General features: G+C 41.6%; 1 protein-coding gene across 1 annotated transcript in view; it reads right to left on the bottom strand.

The window, feature by feature from the left end:
- The window catches only part of Chchd3 (coiled-coil-helix-coiled-coil-helix domain containing 3), a 261113-nt gene that overhangs the window by 157909 nt on the left and 78810 nt on the right, over positions 1-24394 (bottom strand). Inside the window, exon 4 of the mRNA XM_051151761.1 lies at positions 12465-12582. Within this exon, the coding sequence (XP_051007718.1) occupies positions 12465-12582 (118 nt within the window). The remainder of the gene's footprint in view (positions 1-12464; positions 12583-24394) is intronic.

Here is a 24394-nt window from a genome sequence, read left to right as displayed (position 1 = left end):
AGAGTGCTGGGATTATAGCCATGTGCTACCTGGCCCGGCTTGTGGTAGATATTTTAAGGAATAAATAGGGCCAAGTCCTGTTCATATCTTAAAATATCTTTTTTTTTTTTTTCCCTTAAAATGCCTATTATTTTGCAAACAAAGCTCTGGAACCTCATCCAAAGCAAACAAACATTAGCCAAAAGACCCCATCCTCTTCTCTCCAGGAAAGGGAACGCGAAGTCTGACCCTCAATGCACAGTGGCTAAGAGCATCCATACCTGTGCCTATGACCAAAGCATTTCAACTTAATCAGAGTAAGATTTCAATGACAAAAATCCAATTTAACCAAGAAAATAAAAGCTTTCAACTTTATTTTTCTTATTTCTTAAAATGGGCTTTTTTTTTAATAACTAAAGAAAATTAAAATAGATGTGACTCCTGGAACTGGTAGCCTATTCACAAGATGAAATTACTTTAGGAAAAGCCAATTTATAAATACGTGGAACTCTGCATTCTCAAAGAACCTGTGTATTTATGTATTTATTCATCAAGGGAACAGACTTGAAAGAAGTACATTAAAGACTCTGTCCTCATTTTAAGCAGACGGAAACAAAGGGCATAAAGGAAAGGAAGCAATTTGCCTAAAATTACATGGGGCAGAACTTGGAAGGGAAGGACAGTGAGGAGGCTATTTCAGATGAAATTACCACTCAAAGCCTCTGTAGAAAAGTAAGAATGGAGTTCACTTTCTAATGGCGTTTAATGATATAACTTGGATGCCTGCAATAGCATTTTTGGTTTACAAAAAGAAAATTTCCAAAGCATTTATGTTGCCTCAACTTGCACTCAATATAAAGTATGAGCCTTGCGTGTTAACATGAGACCTCCACATCTTCCTCTCTGCCCATCCTTCTTCTAAAAATGGCGGCAGGAGCTCATGAGCTGAAACTGACAATCCTCATCTTACTCCTGTTTTTAAAGTGGAATATGGGGATATATTGAGCAGATGGGATTTGTGACCCTAGACTATATACCCTCCATGAGAGAACTGAGAAAATCAGAATCTAAATTGAGGGCTAGAATTGTGAAATTTGTTGACATTGGATAACTGTACTTGGCTATAAAGAAACACATACCAAATTTTTAAAAAGAGAACAATTAAGGGTTAAAAAAACATGACTATAAAACTCATACTGAATGATTCTAAGTACACATTTATGCACAACATATGATCTCATGTACACAATATTTAGGTTATATGATGGCATGCCATTATGTCATGTATACAATATATAAAAATAGATTTGTGTGAGTGTAATATATATAATTAGGCAAAAAGAAAGAATAAGAAAGGATTAAAAACAGACAAATCTAAATTGAATTTGTTGTACTATTGTTACAGCTTTCGTGTAAGAAATTATCTCAAGGAAAAAAGAAATGAATCTTAAAACTGTCATTTCATGTGTGTTTGTGTATATACTGAGAGTGCACACTCACACGCACGCATGCACATGTACAAACACATACGCAAGCAGAGATGCTGAGACCAGGTCAACACCAGGTGGTGTTCTTTGAGAGTCATCCACCTTATTATTTAAGACAAAATCCTCAGGACCAGAGCTCCAGCGCAGGCCTGTCTGCATGTGGATGGGGACTCACCCCAGGTCCCGTGTGTGTACAGCTATCCCCTAGAACTACTTTTTTTTTTAACAGTGCATTTACTTTTACCACATTAAGAAATATTCATTACATGTTTCCCACAACCATAAACACTTTATCTAGCAATGCATATCCTTGACTTTTAATTTCTGAAAAAGACTCTCCTGGAGATTATAAAAGGCAACTCTTACACTCTTTGTTTCATCTTCTTTCAACTTAACTAATCTCCAAAATAGTCAATGTCAACATTTTTCATACTTCATTCAGAGCTTGCTTATGAGACAAACATACATACATACATACATATATGTATATATATATTCTCTAAAATTTCTCATTAAATTCAATTTTAAAAACCCCACAAAATTAATAGTAAAGTTCACATTGCTTTTAAAAAAAAAAGTTCACATTGCTTTTTTAAAAAAAGTTCACATTGCTAATATGTACAATTACTTTAAAAAGTAATCTACTACAGTAATAGTACTTTATTCTCCTAAATCAACATAATGTCACCAAAAAGGAGCATGGAGGGGTAGGGGGAAGTCATCTCTTTCTCTTCCTACAAAAATTTTACAATTTGTCTCTTTATACATGCATTGTGAAGTCAGAGAAACGGGAAGTAGACAAACCAGGTTTCTTGCATATGCATCAACATCTCCTCAAGTGTAACCCAGAGTCTGCTTTTATGTAATTTTTTGGTTCAGTATTTCTTTGAACATTTTCTTGATCATTAATAGGTGTAACACATAAGCTCCCACAGAATATGCCAAGTGAGAATATAGATCTGAAAGTTTCTGTTAAGTGATAAGCAACAAAAACTCCAATTGATTTGGCTATGACTTTGACCGTGAATGAAACTTGTGTACCTTACTGTACTGACGAGATTTATCGGAGGACCCCAGAAGATCAGCTGGCTGTGCACCAGGGAGCCAAGTACACATCCACAGGAAAGGAATTTAAAGTTTAAATCCAATGGGGCTTAAACTAGACGCAGGCAGTGGGATGAAAAAATTCTAAACAGAAGATGTTTAATTTCTCAACAGAAAAATGTTTAATTTCTAAGCGGAAAATGTATATTGACAGGTCTTATAACCTCCATTAAACTAGCCAATGACACTGACAGTGGCCTTGCTCATCAGGGTAACAGCAAATACTACCTGGAAGTGAATCTTGAAGTTGGTACGTAGAACAAGTAAAGACCCTGTAGGTACTAAGCATGGACTTGGTGGGACCACCTATCACAAGAGAATGGGACAACTAGCTAGAAAACTCCACATTTTTCATCAACAAATTTCTGTGACAATAAAGACATCTCATAAGTCTACCATAAGTTATCATAAGTTATGGGTGCTGACCATTCCATTATTGTTTTTGAAAATAGCGTGGTGCTGTCTGCATAAATCATATTCTGCCTAGGGCTATGTAGCTTACCTCGAATTACTTCAGAATCATCTAAAATGACTCATTTTTCTATTAAAATGATAAATGGGCTAAATGAGGTATGTAATAAATACTGCAGGTCTGTAAACAGACTCTTGCTCTCCAGAGAACGAAGGCCTTACTTCATTTGGTAATTCTGCCCTTCAGTATTTTCAGGAGAAGTCATCCTTAAATTACACTGGGTACAGAGGGAGGGGGAGGGGGGTCAGAATGGAGGAAATTAGAGCCTATCTTTAGGGATACAAGGGAATACTACAATACTGTTCTCTCCATAACCACAAAATAAACAGCCTACACACATCAGCAGGGCATAGCTCAGATCATCAAGAACAAAAGAAAAGAATAACTCAGCTCCATGTAGGATGCCAAAATGACAGACTGACAGAACAGGGATGTCATTAACACCCATACAAGGATCTCGCACTGCACATGGACTATCTCAGACTCAGCAATACGGATCCTCCCACAAGACAGTGAAAGCAATTCACAGACAGACAGTTGTGAGACTTGCTGTGAAGGCAACCTGGAAAGACCAAGGCTGAACACAGAGGTGCTCAAGCCACTGTGCAAAACCCTTACTTGGGATCTGTAGGGATTTGACAGACTTGATTATGCTTATGTTAAACTCCTGATTTGTTACAGGGTAAGACAAACACCGAGTGCAGTATTTCTTGGCCTCTTTAAGAGAAAATAAGATTATGGTGTCAGTTCAATAAAATTCCAAGGCACTAATGACAGTTCATTTCCAACAGGGTCATGAAGCAAATATATTAACAATAAATGCCAAGTCATTATCAAGAGATGGGAGTATAACCAGCCCTTTCCCCCACAGTTACCTATGGATTTTTTCCTCAGTGCTCCCCATATCTCACCTGGACACACGTAATGACCCAGTGATGGAATGTCAATAAGCTATTTGTGGCAGGGCTAACACTTAAGATACCACTCAGCCTGAGTTGCCCTCAGTCAATGTTTTTCAAGCTACCTGATGAATTTTCAAAAGGACATTTAAAATGGAACTGTAATGGCGTATTCTAGGAAGGAACTTCAGTGCCATTCTGCTCATCCTTGTTGACCTCTCTAATCACTTGTCAACAGGATTGTGGCAGTCTGTGTGAACAAGTCACCTGGACACTGAGTTCACCAGAAGGCTCCTGGCTGAGACAGGGGTGTAGCCTCCTCTGCTAAGGAGACATTCTGCCATGCTCTACCTTTAGGTCCTCGATAGACAATCAATGTGATATATATTTACCCAAGGACACTTGGTAGTAAGATTCCAGGCCATTTTTGACTGCCCAGAGAAGAGATGCAACAATGTGTATTTAAGAGATATATTCATCTGAACAAGGTTTATGCATACAGTGAGACCCTGTGTCTGTAGCTGCAGTCTTAGCACGTTACAGCTCTTCATTAACATAAAGAGTAGGCTACTGCAGTAAAAACAAAGCGACTGGAGCTGCCCGCATCGCCACAAAACATTTGATCAACCGCCCCTTCTTAAGGTGTGTGCATCCCAGCTCACACTCACAATGCCACACTAGAGCTGGCCCGCAGGTGCAAACAAAGAACATAAAAGGAGAGCACAGAATGTGGAGGCTTTGTCCTGGAGACTGCACTGGCCTGCTAATCCACAAGGGCACAGCACGCCTCGCTCCCACCTTCCTGGGCAAGCTGCCCACTCAAGTTCCCACGCAGCTATTAACCAAGCGGGGCTAGGAAGATGGACTTGTGGGTAGAATCCACATCCTATTCTTACCAACAACCCTGGGGAAGTATCTGTAACTTTGCTTTAAATCCATCAAACACAAGGTGAAAATTGTGTATTTAAACAGTCTCCCAAAATTCAAAATTAGTAACTTCACTCTTGACAAACTAGTACACTGTGCATATCTAAATAAATAAAGAGAGAACATCCACAGGGAGAACCAAGGAGATAGTCACACACCTAGGTCACACACACACACACACACACACACACACACATACACACACACACACACACACACACACATGGAATTTCTTAATCATCTCTAAGTGCTCAATAAGAGAACTCAGGATAACCAGTATTATGCTGAAATGTCATCTACCTGACTAATATAGAGATGAGTCTTAAGCGTCTATTATGACATAGATATTTGCAGCGAGAACCGTGTTGGTGGCTTCAGAATCCGAGGCTGAACTGCAGCCTGCACCTGGAACACACCCTGATTCACATCTGGACAGCAGTGGTATTCTTATCCACTTCCTTTAATTCAGTCATTTCTCTCTGCACCCCAAATTCAAAATATTTTTGTCTTTTACCATAAAATTTCAACTGTCACAGTTTAAAGCAGAAAGAAAACACATAGTTGAAAAGCACACAGCACAGAATTAATCAGCTCTTGATTGCTGCACTGGTGCATTTCAGACAAAAATAGGGAGTGGAGAGATGAAAAGTGCTATTCTGGTGAAAGTCACTTAAATTTGCAGAAATGAGATTTGTGCACTCACCCACTCTACTTTCTGTAGTATTTTTCTAAACAGTGTGAGGTTTTTGAACATTCAGAAGTGACAAAATTAAAAGGGGGAAAAAAAAGAATGGCCTTTGACCTCCCTGACAAACACTACAATGAAGACTCTGAGGACGGGCAACCAGATCTAATTTGCCTTCACATCTGCAATTAACAAAACCTTATCCACAGGATATGCTGAAAAATAAGTGTGTGGTGGAGATACATGTAGAAAAAGACCAAGGTACTCTCAAAAATCGGAAAAGAACAAAAGCTAAAGCCAGGACCTTCCCTAATCCTTCAGTGAAGTTATACGGCACAGTGTACACTTGACCCCGGATACTCTTAAGGTTAACGCTTAGCCTTTTCCTCCCCTAATGAACAGAGTTGCTGATAGCAGAGACTTTGTAGTCTTTGTTAAATTGTGTCTATGTATTCATTCATTTAGAGAGGGGGAAAGCATCTGTGCACCCCAGAGCACACACATAGAAGTCAGAGACAACTTCTTCCACTATCTAAGTTTTAGGAATAAAAGAGGCTGTTAGTCTGCTGCAAGCATCCTTACCCACGGTCACAAATTCACCCCTAAAGTTACTCTTGATTCTTGTTTCTATCCTTCAAACCTGAAGTCCTAGGAAAACTATCTCCCAAATGTTTCTTACATTTCTTTATTCTGCTTCCCTATAAGCACTGCTCTAACTCGGGCATCACCTGCTCTTTGCTGCATGACGGTGAGGCCTTCCTCCAGGCTCTCTGCACCCAGCCATGTCCTCCTCTATTCTGCCTTCACACACCACTGAGCTCTGAAGAACGAGTTTCTAACCACTCCACTGCCCTACTACAAAGACTCCTATGTATCTAGTCCAGGGTTCCTACGAGGCATGTGTGTCCTCCAGAACCTACACTCTGCTGACTACTGCTGCCCCATCCACCACTCCTCTCACTCTTGCCTCCCCTCAGCAACACATGTTGTGCCCCATCCCCATGCACTGATGCTCATGCCTAAAACTTAGGACACTATACAGCCCTACTTCCCAACCTTCTGGGAAAGCTTCTACAGGCTCCTAGAAAAGTCACTTCCTTTCCTCTTATTTTTGGGACTTAGCACATTCAACAGTTCAGTCAACAAGATCAACTTACTATCTGCTGGAGCCTGACATAAGCAGACACTTAAGCAGCTGTTAAATGGACACAGGTACAGCACTGAGTTTAAAAGGCAAGATCCATATAACCTCAAGAGTAGGGACTCTCACACACTGTAAGTAGTATAACGGATAAGATAATTACACTTTAAAAGATTGATTTTAAAGACTGATATTTGTTTCCCCAAAATATGTTCCTTCTCATCTGAGGACAATAGATTTAAACACACACACACACACATACATACACTCATACACATACACACATACACACACACACATACACTCATACACACACACACACACACACACACACACACACTATGAAAGCAGAGGAGGGTACTATTGATGTGAAGAAGCCAATCAGCAAGCAGGAGAGAAAAGATGGGGGTCACAGGGGAGAGAAAATAATAAGCAAAGTACAGTGAAAGATATGTAAGAAGACGGCATAACCGAACCCAGGATCTTATCAGTGACTACAAACGTTTATAGAAACGGAGAGCCTAGAAGGAGAAAATGATGACTGGAAACAGGAAACTAGAGCCTGAATGACCGCCTCACCCATTACTGACTTTCTCTTCCTCCCTTCACAGACTGAGCACCCTCCAGAGTGATTTCCATACAGGAAACATCCAGTGAGAAACCTGCTCTAAGGGTAAAGGACGCTGCGTCACACTTAGGGGCAGAGGGTCCAAAACGCTTTAAGTAAATGGTCTTAGAGAACTGAACTATGGCTTATTTTACAGTTCAGATCTTTTTAAAAAGAAAATACTGAACAGCTCTGTGGTGAATAAGAAATGACTAACATTAAGCATACATAATGTAATAAGACAGAAAAAAGACTGAATCACTATTTTAATTGGCATTTTTAGAAAGAAATCAAATATAATTGCAAAGTAAAAAAATCAGCCTACTATTCTTTAATTTCAAAAGAAATTATAATGACACAGCAAATATGAGACTATGAACACAGGACCTTGAAGACACTACAGTGTCCAGCTGCACTGGCCTTGTGTGGCTCAGCGCTGCCCTTCCACTTTTCTTTCTTCACTGCCCCTAGGAGGTATGGACCTCACCTAGGACTTCCAGCAGGCACAGTCACCAGGGAGTGGCCTCTCCCAACCTCTGGATAAAATCTGATTAAAATTCTGGTACCAGCCATGCAGGATAGATAGGAAATGGTATACCCTGTTAAGACCAGGCTTAACAGCTTCCCCAGTCAAAACAAGTCTTCCAGAGAGAAACTTCTGATTGGAACCTACTTTAAGATTTCAGCAACAGAACCAGCGTGACTCAGCTCTTCAAGGAGAACCAGCTGCTAGGACAACTAAGGAGGAAGCCTGGCACTCACACCCAAGAAGACACAGATTCAATGCTAAACACTGATGAGCAGGGGAAAAGAGTAAGTTGATTTCACAACATAGACCAAGCATATCTGAAAATATGAAATACAAAATGTTCTAAGTCTAAAACTGGGTATGGGGTGTGGCTCAGTGGTACCCCAGGTTCAATTCCCAGCAATAAGTATGCGTGTGTGTGTGTGTGTGTGTGTGTGTGTGTGTGTGTGTGTGTGTGTGTGTATCACATCATATGCCAGCAGATAAACATAAAAATATAAGACCAGATCCCAAGACTTCTTGGTATATGTTGACATAACATCACTAATGATAGATTCCACCCCTGACTTATGTGACAGATGGCAGTCAAAACAGACACACTAAAAGCACTGGAAAATTAACTCTAGTCCACCTGTATACACTGTATTGGAAACATGAATGTCATGTTTAGCCTAAGGTCTTCTCATCAGATATAGACAGACAGACAGATAATAGAGAGATAAGTCCATAATTATGTGTGTGAAAATATGCCAAATTCCTTTAAAATCCAATATATAAAACACATGTGGCCTCAAATATTTTGAGAAAGATACACATTGTCACATCAGTTTGACTGAACAAAAGCTTTCTGATTAATTCAAATACATGAGACCCAAGAGTTTACTTTCCTACAGGCTCTAACACTCAAATTCCAACTAGAGATCCAAAAACCAACCAACCATCAATCAATCAATCTTGACCATCATTCAAAAGCTCACAGTCTCAGGGAGAGCAGTGACAGAGACCTGGTGCCCACAGAGAATAACGCTGGAGTCATTGGGCTGGCTCGCCATGGTCCCTCAACAGAATCATGGGACTACATAACAACAGAAGGCACAGAACCTACACTAGGACTCTGTTTCACAAGAAGGATATAAACTCTGCATCTTAAGGCTTGTACAGAACACACAGATGGAAGAGGCAAAGAGAACTCCTACCTCTATGGGCAGAAGGTGACAGCTTTACAACAGTGTTTTAGGGTCGTCTTTCATTTCCTGAGTCAATCTTACTACAGAGCCCAGGCTGGCCTTTCTCATGTGGCCCAGGTTGGCTCTGAACTCAACAATATTTCTGCCTTCAGCCAGCGCTCCCAGCTAATACTTATCTTCTTCACATTTTCTGTATTTTCTTTAATATGTTATTACAATAATTGGGGGAAACTCACTGAAATATACTCAGTCATTAAGTAGTAAACATACAAGAACATATGTATTCTTATAAAAAAAACTTTTACCATACAGTCTAAATAATTTTCAAATGTGTAAATTTTTATAAGACTGTAAAAAGTCATTTGTTTGGGAAAAAACACTCACATAAATGTCTTAGACAAACTTAATGTATTAATGTTATAAACAACTCAACAGAAAATAAAAAGAATAAAAAATAAAACAGAGCGTTAGGGTCAGATTTGTCATGCAATCATGAGGCTCTGGACAAAAAGAATTACTTAAGAGCTAAGTGTCAGGTGTCTGGGGGAGACAACCTTGACAGGAAAGTGCCTGCCACACAAGCACTAGGGCCTGTCCTCAGTCCTGAGAACCCACGGGAAAAAGCCAGGCCTAGTGACTGCAGCTCTGGAGAGGTGCACAGCAGATCCCTGGGACTGTTGGCCAGCTAGCCTAGCTTAATTGGAGAGTTCCAGGCTAGTGAGAGACGCTGCCTCAAAAATAAAAGAGGAACAACTCTCAAGGTTGATCTGTGACTTTCACATACAACCAAAACACACAAAGATATGCACATAAGCATGCACATACATAAACACACACACACACACATATACACACACATGTATAAGCATAGACACCTAAATATACAAATGCACACAGAGTATTAATAGTTATCTGTGGATAGTGATGTTTTGTGTCAATTTTGAATGTATTTTTGGACTTATTTTCTGTTCTTTACCCAGTGAATATGCATGTCTTCTGCACTAACAGCAATAATGGAGAAACATAGCAAACACATCAGGAACTACCCAATAGCAGCTGTGCTTCTGTGGCCACAACACAACGCTCTGATATCTGTGAACATTTAAGCCAGGGTGAGTGAGCATTACCACTGTATCAACCCCACTTCTTCCCTGAGTGCTCTGAGGACTCCATGTGGCCAGCACTGTGATGAATGTTGAGATGCAGCAGTTGTGAGGGCTGTAACTGGCCATCTATACCACACAACTCCACACTTGGTAAGAAAAAGCTGCAAACAGCACATACACTTTAGTATTTTGCATATGAGTAGTTAAGTAAAAGTGAGAACAGGCAACAGGCAGATTATTGAGACAAACAGAGAAGGCTGGCATGGCGCTCCATCCAAACCACTTCACATAGTGGGAGCCACCTCAGGTTCTACAAGATCCTTTCACGCTTGCACTTTTTTATATGAAATCATTTCTCTTTCAGTGCCTCATCATTTGTGTATGTAATAAGTCTTTTCATTAAATCTTAAACTGAGTGAACGAGACAGTATGTCCATTCAAGTAGAGAGCCATTCAAAGAGGAGCACACCAGGGATAAGGGGCAAACGACCAAGAAAGTAGACAGAAAAATGCACACCAGCAATGCCCCAGGGCCTTCCTAAACCCTGAGCACTGTCACCTCCACGTCTCCTCCGCCTTTATCCTCCAAATTGTGAAACTTCACTGTAAAGGAAGAATGACCCTCAGCCAACTGGCCTGAGATTTTTTTCCCCACTTCTTCAAAATATGCTTCTGGCTAAACAGACAGCAGATCGGATCAGAAACTGAGCTGCTCCATACTTTATTTCTAAGCCTGAGATGGCCACCCTTTAAACTGCCTAGCTTCCCTTCTGACCCTCTTATTCCCTTAGTGCCACTGAATGAGCACGTGCAGTCAGGCCACTGGCAGTTCCCTCCTGTTCATCACCTTCCTCCCTGTGCAGCCTGGACCGCAGACTAGTGACTAAGAAAGAGGTTTATAAACTGGCTTCCCTTTTATATTCCTCTATTTGTACCTGGTCATAGGTTCGGTTTTTTCTTTTCTTTTTCTTTTTCTTTTTTTTTGGGGGGGGGGGGATAGGCTCACTTTTCAAAGAAAGGGATAAAAGAAAAAAAGAAAGAGAAAAGAAAGAAAAGAAAAAAAAAGGGGGGAAACTGTTAGCAAAATGACTCAGGAAGGAAGTAACACCCTGCTAATTTGATCAGATACATTATATACTCAGGCTAACTTATCACATTGCAGCCCATCACCATAGATAAGTATTAACATCAGTCATTAAAAAGAAAGTGAAAGAACAAGATGTCAATCTTACCAATATTAATGAGTGCGTGGGGCAACTGCAGAGAGATAGACAGACAGACAGACAGATGCAAGACAGACAGAGAGGCACTAAAAGAGAGAGCAGAGGTTGGTCTTGTTGAGTTTTAGCAGTTCTCAGTTAAGTGCTGGTAGGAATTGTGAAATTAAAAGCCCTCCATGCATGGCCGTGTGCTCAGTCTCCCTGGTTCCCAGTGTGAGGTTCTAGTGAGGACTAAAGGTCCTGAGCAGTTCCACCTGCATTTCTACAAAGAAGTAGGAACTAAGCAACCAGGCTAGTGGCCTGAACCAGAAGAACTCCAGTTTTAGCTGGCAACGGAAACTGGGCTTAGTAAATGGTAGGATACAGGAGATTCTATCCATCATGAGAGGCTACATTCCAGAAAACTTCTGTAGTCTACAAATATATTTGCATACATACAGCATTTATCCAAATTCATAGTTGTCTACAAGAGACCCTGAAAAAACATTACAGAGGAAAACCTGCCCTAGTGTAAACCATAGTTATATCAGGAAAAGATGTATATGTGACTCTCAAATTTTCAGATAACAATCTTTTTTTTAAAGTACCTATCTGGTCTTTAAAATTTTTTAAATAAAAAAAATACCTACAAACTTTTACAGAAAAAACTTCTGATGGTCTTTTGAAAGACTTTTCTAAGCACCTTGCTGATATTTTCCTCTTTCTAAGGTCTAACAAGTACTGATAAAAGCTTGAGTCACCTTCCTGGAGGTTTCTCAGGTAAGTATCTGGAAGCGTCTAGCAAGAGGAAAAGAAAGCCAGGAGCCTGCCTCAGTGTTCAGAGACAGAACAGTCAAGGGAGGGGGAAAAGCAAGCAAGAAACATTTGCCTGGTGTGATGCCGGGGCACATGACTGGGTACAAGTCCCAACTTCAACACTCTTAAAGTTACCGACCTGAATTAACATCCTGGATGGCCAACCTTAATCAGCTTCTTGTAATATATGAAACTCAAGAAAATCCTGGCCAAGAGAGCATTACCTGCTATAAACACTAAAAGCTGGCACCAAGAGCTTAGCTTTGTCCACCCCCAGAGATGCCCTGGAGGACAAGGCATCTTTAGTAAAGCCGGAAGACACTCACCAGATGCTTTGCCTTTGAGCGTTCCTCCTCGCTGGATATTCTTTCCCGCAGGATAGCTCTGGTCAGCTGGTCATTGGCTGCAGCCCTCTCTCGCTCTAGGTCCCTGGCTTGCTTAAGGCTTAAAAAACAAGAAAAGCAATAATATTCTGATATTAATTATTTTAACTACTGAAGTTATTTTAGATTATTTAATAACCTAGTTAGAAAAAATACTTTGCTGGCTGACATTATGTTAAATAATTGAACAAAAAGACGGAATAAGACAGTCATAAATTCAAAAGCTGAAATCATCTTGGCCCATAATCTACCAAAATTTTATACAAAACGTAATCCCCCTGCAGCCTCTACTCACACATTTGAAACAACAGAATTCCAAGACAAGAAGCTATTGATTCAGCTGACAAAGTATCCAAATTTAATAAAGTTCTCAGGTAAAACTGAAAAGTTCTCACATACAAATCTCTTCACTGGAGCCTCCACTTGATCTCAGTAAGTGAAGAGCTTGTCACAGAACGAGGACCTGCGTGTACTCCCTCCAACACCCACACAAAAGCCAGAGTGGTGCCATGTGCTTGGGATGCAGAACTTGGGGAGCAGAGACAGGAGGATCCCACAGCCTGCTGGCTGGCTAGCCCAGCCCACTAGCATGTTCTAGGTCCCAGAGAGAGGTGCACCCTCAAAATCCAAAGCGGGCAGCGCTCCTGAGAACTATAGCTGAGCTACATTTCTGACCTCTCTGTCCACATGGACAAAAGCAGTAAGCTACCTTTGTGACAAATATATGAAGGCTTATCATCATCTTCATCTCAAAATTGAGTCATTTATTTACTGAATGTGAGTTGGACACCATGTTGAGCATGGAGGACACAGTAGTGGGCCAAGTGTTGAGATCCCCAGGTTTCTTATCCTACTTTTAAGCAGGGGTTAACTAGTAACACATAGAAGTCTCTCCATCCAGTGTATCACTGCATCTTCCAACAACTGCCATATGCAAATACAGCCTGTAGCAGCAGGTGTCAGACTGCTGGAATGATGGCTCTCCCCTTCCTTAGCTCCAGTTGGCACCTTACGTTCCAGACATGCTCTACAGAAACAAGAAGCCAGCAGCAGCAGTGTCAGGATCTGCACACTACTAATTCTGGTAATGAAGCCTACAACTGCATTAAGGTGATCCACAGCCTCACTGCGCAATTAGGTCCATATTAAGTTAAAATCTACTCAAACCCCCTCATTGTACATGATAAAGATAAGTGGCCCTGGCACTGGATTGTGCCATAACGCCTTTCACAGAAAGGCGCTCAGAAGCACTGAGTGAAAGATCATTTCATCTCATCGCATGGACAAAGGTTTTCTGACTGCCTTTCTTCTTTTCAAAGAATAACCCTTCTATACCATGGCATCCCCAAAGACGTAAGCTATGCTTTAAAAGGAGGTGAAATTGTCATGTTGCTGTCGTTCTGAGTGAAATTTTCTGAGTGTGAATGGTGAATGCTAAATTTTACTTGGTGCTAGCCTATCAAAAGGACCCTTGAAAAGAAGTAGAGAACATAAAATTCTTGCTACTATTTTAAAGTGTCACATCATGCTGACCCTGGCCTTCTTAGAAATAAAATAAAACAGGTAAAATTGTCTTGTAAGATATATCAAAAACGATGCCTTTTCCCTAGGTGGTAAACATGTTTGTTTCTTAAAAAAAAAAAAAAAAAACAGAAATAAGTATAAATTTACTCCATTATGAGATCTTCTAATCCAAAAGTACAATAAAGTGTAGGCAAAGCAAAAATCTCTAAAATATTTATAAAAGACGAACAGCAGGGCGTCAGCCACTGACTCCATTGGATATAGAGGGGTAATAATTTCAAATGTTATTGCCTCCCCAGATAAGGAGCTCAGAGTGAGATCTACACAGCAGCTGGAACATCTGGGGAGATGTTGGAATGCAAAGTCCCAGGCAGTACCTCACATCTAGGCATCAGAAACCCCAGGATAGTATCTTTAAAATGCCTTTTAATCACCCCTGCCCCAATGATTCTGATGCACATTCCAGCTGAAAAGCCACAGCTCGATTCCCAAGTACATTCTGGAGACATGTCAAAGAGAAGGAACATCACAACGCAGTGGTCCACATGAGGACACTGATGACTGCTAAGATTATCTAGCCAGATTACAAAACTATGCGTGTAAAGCACTTTAATGGGAATATTGCAACATATTTTTAAAAGTTGCCTATTTAACATTTGCATGAAAACTAAAATGAAAAAGACTGCATTTTTATCACTTAAGGATCACCTATTACATGCCAAAAAGTATACAAGGCATTTCACATGTACACACATATATGTATGTGCATTTATATGCAAAAATGACACTGAGTCATAAACATGGACTATGACTATATTTGGTGTTTTGTGTAGCCAGTTTTAATAATGAGTATTTTTCTAGGTGAATTTACTCATATACAATGCAAGTTTAATTACAAATGGAGATATAAGTGGTTTAACTCAGAGGATCATAAACTACTGCAAGTGAAAGCAACGAAGCAAGTGTAAGCACATGAAAGTCTTCAACATTGAAGAAAACACCACCCATCAGTCTGCTGTGTATGAAGACAAACAAGCTCGGGTGTGGTCTTGGGTCCAAGGCAAGGCACTGACTGAATCCACTGACCTAAGCTCTGCTACATGGATTGGTATTAAGGCCTACCTTGTACATAACCAGAGCATTTAGCACAGGGCCACAAAGGTCAGTAACTCAGAGTGATAATACAATCCCCTCACTGTGGGGACAGCAGTACACGGAAGCAGAATGTTCTGATATACAAAAGAACTATGCACCATGTAAACTATGTACGCTTAGTGGCTTCGGCCTCAAGTCTCTCCCTCTCCATTTCCCTCCCCTTCTCTTTCTCTTTCTCTTGCCAAGAGGAAGTTTTACTTGATTCTTTAACTCTTCCTCAAGAACTTGTAGAGGCAAAAACTTACCCACCTGCAACTAGGGTGTCTTGTTTTTTCTTTTGTCTGTCTGTCTTTTTTATTCCTCTCATACAAAACATCTTGATTGCAGTTTCCCTTCCCTACACTCCTCCCAGCCCCAGCTGCCACCGCCCCACCCCACCCCACCCCACCCCCGCCCCCCTGCTCCTGGAATTCTCCTCCTCTGTCCTGTTTCCCTTCAGAAAAGAGCAGGCTTCCCAGGGATATAAGCGAACACAGTATAACAAGTTACAATAGGACTAGGCACAAATCAGCATCTTCTCAAAGCTGGGCAAGGAAACCCAATGAGGGAAAAGGTTCCCAAGAGAAGGCAAAAGGGTCAGGGGCACCCCCTCCTCCACTGTCAGGGTCACACATAAAGACCAAGCTAACCACTATAACATATTTGCAGAGGACCTAGCACAGACCCATGAGCCCTGCTTAGTAGAGATCTCCAAGGTGGCCTCTCTCTTCTCCTAATGTTTGGCTGTGAGTCGCTGCATCTGCTCTCATCAGTTGCTGAAGGAAGCCTCTCTGATGTCTTTTGAGCTAGGCACTGACGTACGAGCACAGCAGAATATCATTAGGAGTCATCTTATTGATTTATTTGTTTCTATCCTAAGTCTTCAAGCTATCCAGCCTGTGGTTCCCATCACCTAGGCCGTGTCGGGCGAAAGGGCGTGTCCCTTTCATAGCATGGGTCTCCACTTGGACCAGTCATGCACTGATTGGACACCCGACAAGTTCTGCACCTCCATTGCCCTAGCACAACTTGCAGGCCAAAAAGATTGTAGTTCAAAGATTTTGCAGCCGGGGAATCCTGCTTTTCGGAAGGGCCTGGCCTATTTTTGTGAATGTTATATCCTTGGTATTTACAGCTGCCTGATGCACAGTAGGTGCTCAAACATTGCTTAAGTGTATGAGTGAGGCATGAGTGGCTGGCACATCCCACTACAGACAAAGATGGACCAAAAGCTACAGAAAACAAAAGACTTGTGGATAAAAGAAACAGCTGGAAAAACAAGCTAGACCCTAGAAGGTGCCACCACCACAGCATGCAGCACAGACATGGCACAGCCCACAGTATACCAAGTGGCCTTTGAGAGAAAGGTGCCAACATCTGGAAACACCAATGTCTAACTCTGACTCTTGAAGATCAAAACATACTGGTACAAACTAACTACAAGAAAATCGCTTTTTTCCCCCTAATAAATTTCTTGTGTTTGCTTATCTTTACAATGAGAACTCCATAAGGACGTCTGTGCTGTGCACCGAGTGCTTAGGAAAGCCAACTTTGTACACTCAGGGAGGATGGCAGAGAGAGCCAGAGCATATCCTCACGGTCTAAAGCCATTTGTGTGATGCAATGTAACAAAGCTTGGTTTTTCTCGGTTTCAAAGTCAACTACATAATCAGGGGTCCCATGCAGCTAAAGACTTGTAAACACCATGTCTCAATATCTTGTTCTCCATTGCATGAAAAGTTTTAAAGGGAATAAATGAAAGAAAAGTATCTGCTCTGAATGTTATGTAATTACAATTTTCATTTAGTGGACAATTTCTTCTAGGATTCTGAGATTTCTAGTATATAACAACAACAGCAACAAACCCTACATGAGGTAAAAAGTAAATGTTATAATCACCAATTCATTCAATAGTCACTAAGTGACAGACAGTGCTCCAAATCCTGAGAATGAAATGTGAATGACAGTCCTTGCCTTTATGAAGCTTAATTATAAATAATAAATGCATTATTTTTTTAAACAAGACTGCTATAGGGCTACGTGGATGGACCTGCTATTTGGCTTATGTCTCAGGAACTAGCTGAGCCTCAGGAGGAAAGAAAACGTGACTTAGGCACAGGAAACATCAATGGGCCAAGAAACACCCAGAAAGAATTTCCTTTAGTTGCAGTTCTGCGACAGCCTTCAGAATGCCATAGTCACTTAAAATCACCTCTGCAAAGAATGCTTGTTTTATTTCAAATTATTTTGGAAGGAAGATTTCAGATAAATGGTATACCTTTAGAAGTGAAAGCACCACATTGGGGTACTTTAAATTCTGTGAACTTTCTCAAGCCACCAAAACCTTTCACTGGCACAGTTTTTCTTCAGGTAAGTGTCCTCTTTTTTTTCTTTTTTCTTTTTTTTTAATTTTTTATTATTAATTTATTCTTGTTACATCTCAATGGTTATCCCATCCCTTGTGTCCTCCCATTCTTCCCTCCCTCCCCTTTTCCCCTTATTCCCCTCCCCTATGACTGTTCCTGAGGGGGATTACCTCCCCCTGTATATGCTCATAGGGTATCAGGTCTCTTCTCGGTAACCTGCTGTCCTTCCTCTGAGTGCCATCAGGTCTCCCCCTCCAGGGGACATGGTCAAATGTGAGGCACCAGAGTATGGTCAAATGTGAGGCACCAGAGTACGTGAGAAAGTCATATCCCACTCTCCACTCAACTGTGGAGCATGTTCTGACCATTGGTTAGATCTGGGTAGGGGTTTAAAGTTTACTGCCTGTATTGTCCTTGGCTGGTGCCTTAGTTTGAGTGGGACCCCTGGGCCCAAATCTGCCTATCATAATGTTCTACTTGTAGGTTTCTAGGACCCTCTGGATCTTCTATTTTGCCATTCTCCCATGCTTCTCTCATCAAGTGACACCACATGCTGGCGAGGATGTGGAGAAAGAGGAACACTCCTTCATTGCTGGTGGGAATGCAAACTAGTACAGCCACTTTGGAAATCTATCTGGTGCTATCTCAGAAAAATGGGAATAGGGCTTCCTCAAGACCCAGCTATTCCACTCCTTGGAATATACCCAGAAGATGCTCCAGCACACAACAAGAAAATTTGCTCAACCATGTTCATAGCAGCCTTATTCATAATAGCCAGAACATGGAAACAGCCTAAGTGTCCCTCAGTAGAAGAATGGATAAAGAAACTGTGGTACATATACACTATGGAATACTACTCAGCTATTAAAAAGAAGGAATTCCCAAAATTTGTGGATAAATGGATTGAGCTAGAAATGGTCATAATGAGTGAGTTAACCCAGAAGCAGAAAGACTCAAATGGTATATTCTCACTTATATCTGCATACTAGCCCAAGGGGCATGTCCCACAAAAGCCTTCACTTGCCAGGAGACAGAGGGGAGGACATCCTATTGGGACTCTAGATGAAAGTGTCCTCTTTCACGCACTCACTTACATCACTTCACAAACTACAACTACTTACAAAGAAATAAGAATGGCCGCTTACTGTTTAAAGGCTCCCAGCTCTTTGTGGAGCATGTCCTCCGGTCCCCTTGGCTTCTCCCCTCTCCCCACCCAATTCACTGACCACCTAGAAAGGCCAGTGTCCTGAAACCTGTTCTCTTCTCCCCATCCTCTCCCCAGGCGCACAACCAAGCTGGACATCTGGGAACACCAAGGCCACAAGTGGAGCTGTGAGGTCAGAAGCAATGTTCTGCCACAAATTCTCTCCTAGGAACAGCAGACTCAGGTCCACACTGTCAAGGAAGGCAGCACTACTGCCCCTGTATGTGGATAATATGAGGATTTCTTACTAGCTTGGGTCTCTGATGATTTAAGAATTATCTCAAAACAAAACTAAACAGAACAAACATCTGAGCAAATACAGCCCCTTCTTATTTATTGGCATTTCTCACTTATTATTTCAGATCTCCTGGTCTAATATTATTCTACATTAAGCCCCTGATTTAAGTTTCATTTAAATTTCCTTCCTTTAAATACATATCTCTCCTCATTTGAATTCTCTAGAGTTCTCAGCAAAGAAGTAGGAGTTTAGTGTAAACTTTTCCTATTTGCATTAAATAATTGGATATCTTGCCTAAGCTTAATGAAACAAACACCAGTTGGTGCTGCCCTATACCTCAAGCCCCAGAAACTTAGCTCTTTTTCTCTGCATATTCTCAATCAGGTGAGAGACTTAAGATATACCAGCAAAAAGACTTTCTAAAAACCAGCCAAATCTCTTATAATGCCTCTTTTAAATAAAACCAAAAGAAAAGAAATATTCATTACATTCAACTCATACATCTGGTGTTTAAAAAAATATATACATCCACTTCTCTATAACACGGTCCCAGGGCAAAAATCACCCAGCTTTACTGCCTTCTGAAGAACTTGAAGGCTTTAAGAGAAGTGGAGAGGGAACTTTAAGAGCAGCTTTAGCCGGGCGTCTCTCTATGTCAAGTCCCACCACGCCCCGTGAGGGAGGCATCACTCCTACTACTTTTAATAAAAGAAAAGCTCAAGAAAAGCACCAGAGGCAGGAAAGACTGGGTCCGACTGCCAAAGCCACGCTTCTTAAACACCCTGAAAGCTGGCTCCGTCCTGGAGTGTGGTGTGTGCCCCTGTAAGCCCAGCCACCCGGAGCTGGAAGCTCAAGACCTTGGCTGGTTACAGAAGGAGCTCAAAGCCAGGCTTTGCAGTTAGTGAGATCTTTCCTCAAAATGAGAAATACGAGGGGTTGGGATAGACCTCAGACGAATGAAGAGTGTTTGCCGACCAAGCCGAGGTCCTAGGTTCAGGGTGAAGGGGTACAAACAAGGGCCCGGCTGAAATGAGTTTCTATTGTATCGCCTCCCCCGATAGTCAAGTAAGAACAGAAAGTTAAGTCCTTTATTATTCAGACTTATTTTGAAAGATACACCTTTATGTATTTTCCCAACATCAAATGTACTTCACTGGTAGCACAATGAGGTCTGGCTCTTGACAGCACCAAACTTCCTGCTCATTTGCTCATTCCCACATAGTCAAATTTGTCTTTATATAGGTAGACACATAAGTAATTCTATGTAACTCCAACTTAGGAAAATATAACAATATATAAGGCATTATACTTGTGGGATAAACTGGATAAGAACCTCAGATAATGGGTGAAAATAAATAGAAAAGTGCAATTGTTAGAGATAAAGTGATTTGACTAAATGATTTCTCTAAAATTGAACTCCGACCACTACACAAAGACAAGGCATACAACATGCTGCAGTGCAGCTGACTCCCAAACACTGAAGCACAGAGCGACGACAACCCCAAAGGTCACTTTTAATAGTTAGAATAAATCTCATTTTAATGCATCATATTTTGTTAGAACATGCTGAAATAGCACTGAAAAATCTGTTTCCCATCCACTTTTAAGACAGAAAAGCTGAGCTGGGTAATTCAATGAACTAATTATTAGACTATTAAAAATAATGACAGAACAAGCATATAGTTTTCCATTTATTAGACTTTACAAAAATAAAAATATAGCAAGCTTAGCGCTCAACTCAAACTACTTCAAATCTTGGACAGAAATGTATATGGATGAATATTACAAAATTACTACATGTACATGAATATACATTAATATAGGTCTGCTAAATTCATACAAAGTATATGTGTGACAGACAGAAGTGGCATTTTTATTCTGCTTAGTTTGTGTCAAGTAAAGATCTAGGCACTTGTCACATGTGAGCATTTCCATTTTCGTAACAGCTATGAGCAGACTGGCAAGGAGAAAGAGAGACAGAGACAGAGAGACAGAGGAGAGAGACAGAGACAGAGACAGAGGAGAGAGACAGAGGAGAGAGTACCAATGTGCAACCAGCACTGAGACCAGTTCTAGAGGAATCAAGAGAACATTTATCTGGCCCTCTGTGTCTGGATGTGTTATTTCAACAGGCACTCTGACGTGAACGGCCAAGTTTCTTTCTGCTGTTTCTGGCTCTTTCATGTCCTCCCATAGAGGCCCTCAGAGTAAAAGCTTGGTCTCCACAGTATGATCGCAGACGGTGGTAACTCTAAGAGTCACCACAATGTGATCCAGGGCATCATAATAGTCGAAATACAGCTGGATAACTGTAGGGCAGACAAAGACACCATGAACCTGCACTGAACCAAGACTTCAGCAGCCCTGCCTTATGGGCATTGTGGAGACATAGAACCTGTATTAATCAGCTCTATTAAGTGGCTTGCTAACTGCATGGATGCCCCTGCCCTTGCATCTGGCCCACAGCTTCCTCACTGGATGGTACAGCTTCCTCACTGGACGGCTACTTCTGCTGGAAGAAGGGGAACCAGGGTAAATGTGATCACCTCTGGGGATATCACTTTCATATCACTGTCCCCACTAGACAAATGTCAAGCCCTCGGGCACGGCTGTGACAGAGAGGGGCAGTGTGAACAGTGGGCAAATGACAATGACATGACAGTGCCCTGAGAAATGCTGGAGCTGCTCCTAACACTGAGCTCTTCAGAGAAGCTAGATACACTAACACATATGGAACAGGCGTGTGCCTTTTGTATGGTTTTGTACTTCCCTTTCTTTTTTCATAAAATATACGTTTTGCCAGGACAAGGATGATGTGAAAGCATGCCACTGCTAAGGCTCGGGAGCACAGCCAACGCTTCATTTCTATTTAAAAGGACCTTCCAGCTTGCAGTGAGGTGCAACCTCTCCCTCTCCAGCTGCAGTCGCCTCTCTGCTGCAGAGCTGGCAGGGGTATGGTGGACCACACACTCATTTAGTCTGAGCCCACCCTTCTCTGTGGGAGATGCTCAAGATGAAAGCACCATGCACTCTTCCAGCCAGCCCAGAGCCAGCATCCATAGAGAAGGATGGCTGCACAAACCCCTTTTCCTCCTTTTTCAATCAATTACTCTCTGGATTTCTAACCTTGTGAGTCACAGGCTGAGTTAACGTGACTGACACAAGAAGGTTAATGACTGTTGTTTATAAACTGCTTGTGCTGCGGAGGTCACTGTGCTGCTTCTCTGGGTTCCTGCTGAGAACCTTGATTTTACCTTTTTTCCTAGTCCCTTGTTTGGTACAGCTTTGCCAACCCATTATTTTGTAACCCTTATTAAGAGTAAAACAACTTATACTATCTTAACTGCATTCAGTATAAATAATACATAGCTGGTGTGTGTGTGTGTGTGTGTGTGCGCGCGCGCGCGCGCACGCGGCAAACAAAGGCAAACATAATCTAGCAGCCTTGGTCTGTACGTGGGAAGCTGTTCAACAACAACTTCTAACAAATAAAGTCCCTATTTTCTTCCACTTCCTATTGGATTGTCTGCTATCACAGGTGCTTGCCACCTTCTTTTCCATTCCCTGTTCCCGGTTCAATCAAGCTGCCATATACCCCAACAGCGACAGGCCCCTTCGCTGTTTTCTTCTCTCATCATCACCTGTCTCCATTCTCAACACTAGTACTGTGTTTTTTCACTGCAGTTTAACAATACAGACCCTGTAACTGGCTCAGCCAGGCCAGGCACACCAGGTAAACACTGTGGACAGTTTCCTTGGCCCACCCTAGCCCTTTGTTAAGAGTTGAGGCTTTGAAACGCACACGGCTTCTCCATGTTCTCCTGTGCATGTTCTCAGGGCTTCTCTTCAATGACAAGACGCCTGAACATCCACACCCACAAGTCACCGGCTGATCTGCACAGCTGCTTCTCTTCCTCTCAGGAGGAGTCTCTGCTGTCGTCCTTTTTTATTCTTCTTCCAGGATGAACTGCTGTGTTGGGTGCTTAGCTTATCTGCTTACCAGCCCTCTTCCACTCTGCTTCATGCTGGGGCTTTCTCAACTGTTAGTGCTCTGCTGGTGGGTCCTGGGAGACTCTCCAACAGGGAGCGCCAGAGGGCAACCGCAAGACTGAAGGAGACCTGGTGGCTTTGCTGCTATCCTGCCACAGCAGCTGGATCCAGAGGCTAGTTTATTCAAACTTGCAAGATCAATAATCTCCTAGAGTGTCACTCTAGTTTCATTAGTCCCACCCACTGGCACCCTACTCAAATCATGGGGCCTCTCTACCAGCTCAGAAACACCAGCACGAGAAGGTGTCACCACTTCAGAGGCTTCTGTCGCCATGTCCAAGCTCCACGTCTTTCCATAGCTCCCAAGGCTGAGGGCAGGGACCTCTCCATGCCAGCTCTGCCCTCAGATGCCTTGTACACAGTCCTCCGGCAAGGCCAGGGAGTCCAGAATAGTTCAAGTTAGAATATAGTGAATATACGTCATACATCACATCCCAAAGATATGACATGAAAAAAAAGGATATAACATGCCTCTTCCATAAGTTTTATATCGAGTACATACTGGAGATACATTAAAAAATAAATAGAATCATTTCTAGAGATTTCATTATAATTTAGACAGTTACTAGGAAGTTAACTACATAGATGGCTCATTTTGTATCTCTGGTAAACAGAACTGCATTAGGATTAGTGGATTTTGTTTCTTTGGTTTTGACTTTCAAATGCCTCATGAACAATCCTTACATGAAATTTCTCTGTAAAAATAAGCAGTATGCTTTGTCTCCTTAAATAGATCCTACCTACTAGGTGTTTATATTCATAAACTTGCTAAGTCCTCACAGTTGGGAAGAGCTCAGGAGAGCCCTAAGGAAAGCTGTCATTTAATTATCACCTCTCCTCCAACTCTCCCTTTGTCTTCTTCTAGAACTGAGGCTATCTTATCACATACAATATGCACAGGGACCTAAGAAATCAGGATACAGACTGACGCTGGCTACTGCAACGAGTATGCTTCTCCTTATTTTCATGGCTACTTCACTGGAAATATCTCAAGAGCCAAGAAACATATGCTTAGGTGTCACCAGACAACAGTCCTGCAGCCTCATGTGTCCCACAGCCCATCTCCTCACACCACACCCACCGGAACCAGCTGACAGAGATGGACACCGAGCATCCTTTCAGGAGCATCCCTGAAACTGAGTTCACCTCTGTGCATTCTTGTGCTACATTAAAACCAGCCTCCTGGCCCATACCCATTATCAGGCTCTTTGAAGAAAAACTAATTGGAAATTAGATAGGAATTGAAAGGAGAAAAAGGAAAACAAAACAACAATAACAACAAAAAAGAGGTGACAACCCTCCAACTCACTTCAAATCTTTCAACTTCTAATTTTTTTATCATAGCTCTACATTTTAA

This window comes from Acomys russatus, chromosome 10 (assembly GCF_903995435.1).
Source record: "Acomys russatus chromosome 10, mAcoRus1.1, whole genome shotgun sequence".
NCBI lineage: Eukaryota > Metazoa > Chordata > Mammalia > Rodentia > Muridae > Acomys > Acomys russatus.
The sequence above is the reverse complement of the archived record's forward strand: the minus strand, read 5'-3'. Positions and strand labels throughout refer to the sequence as shown.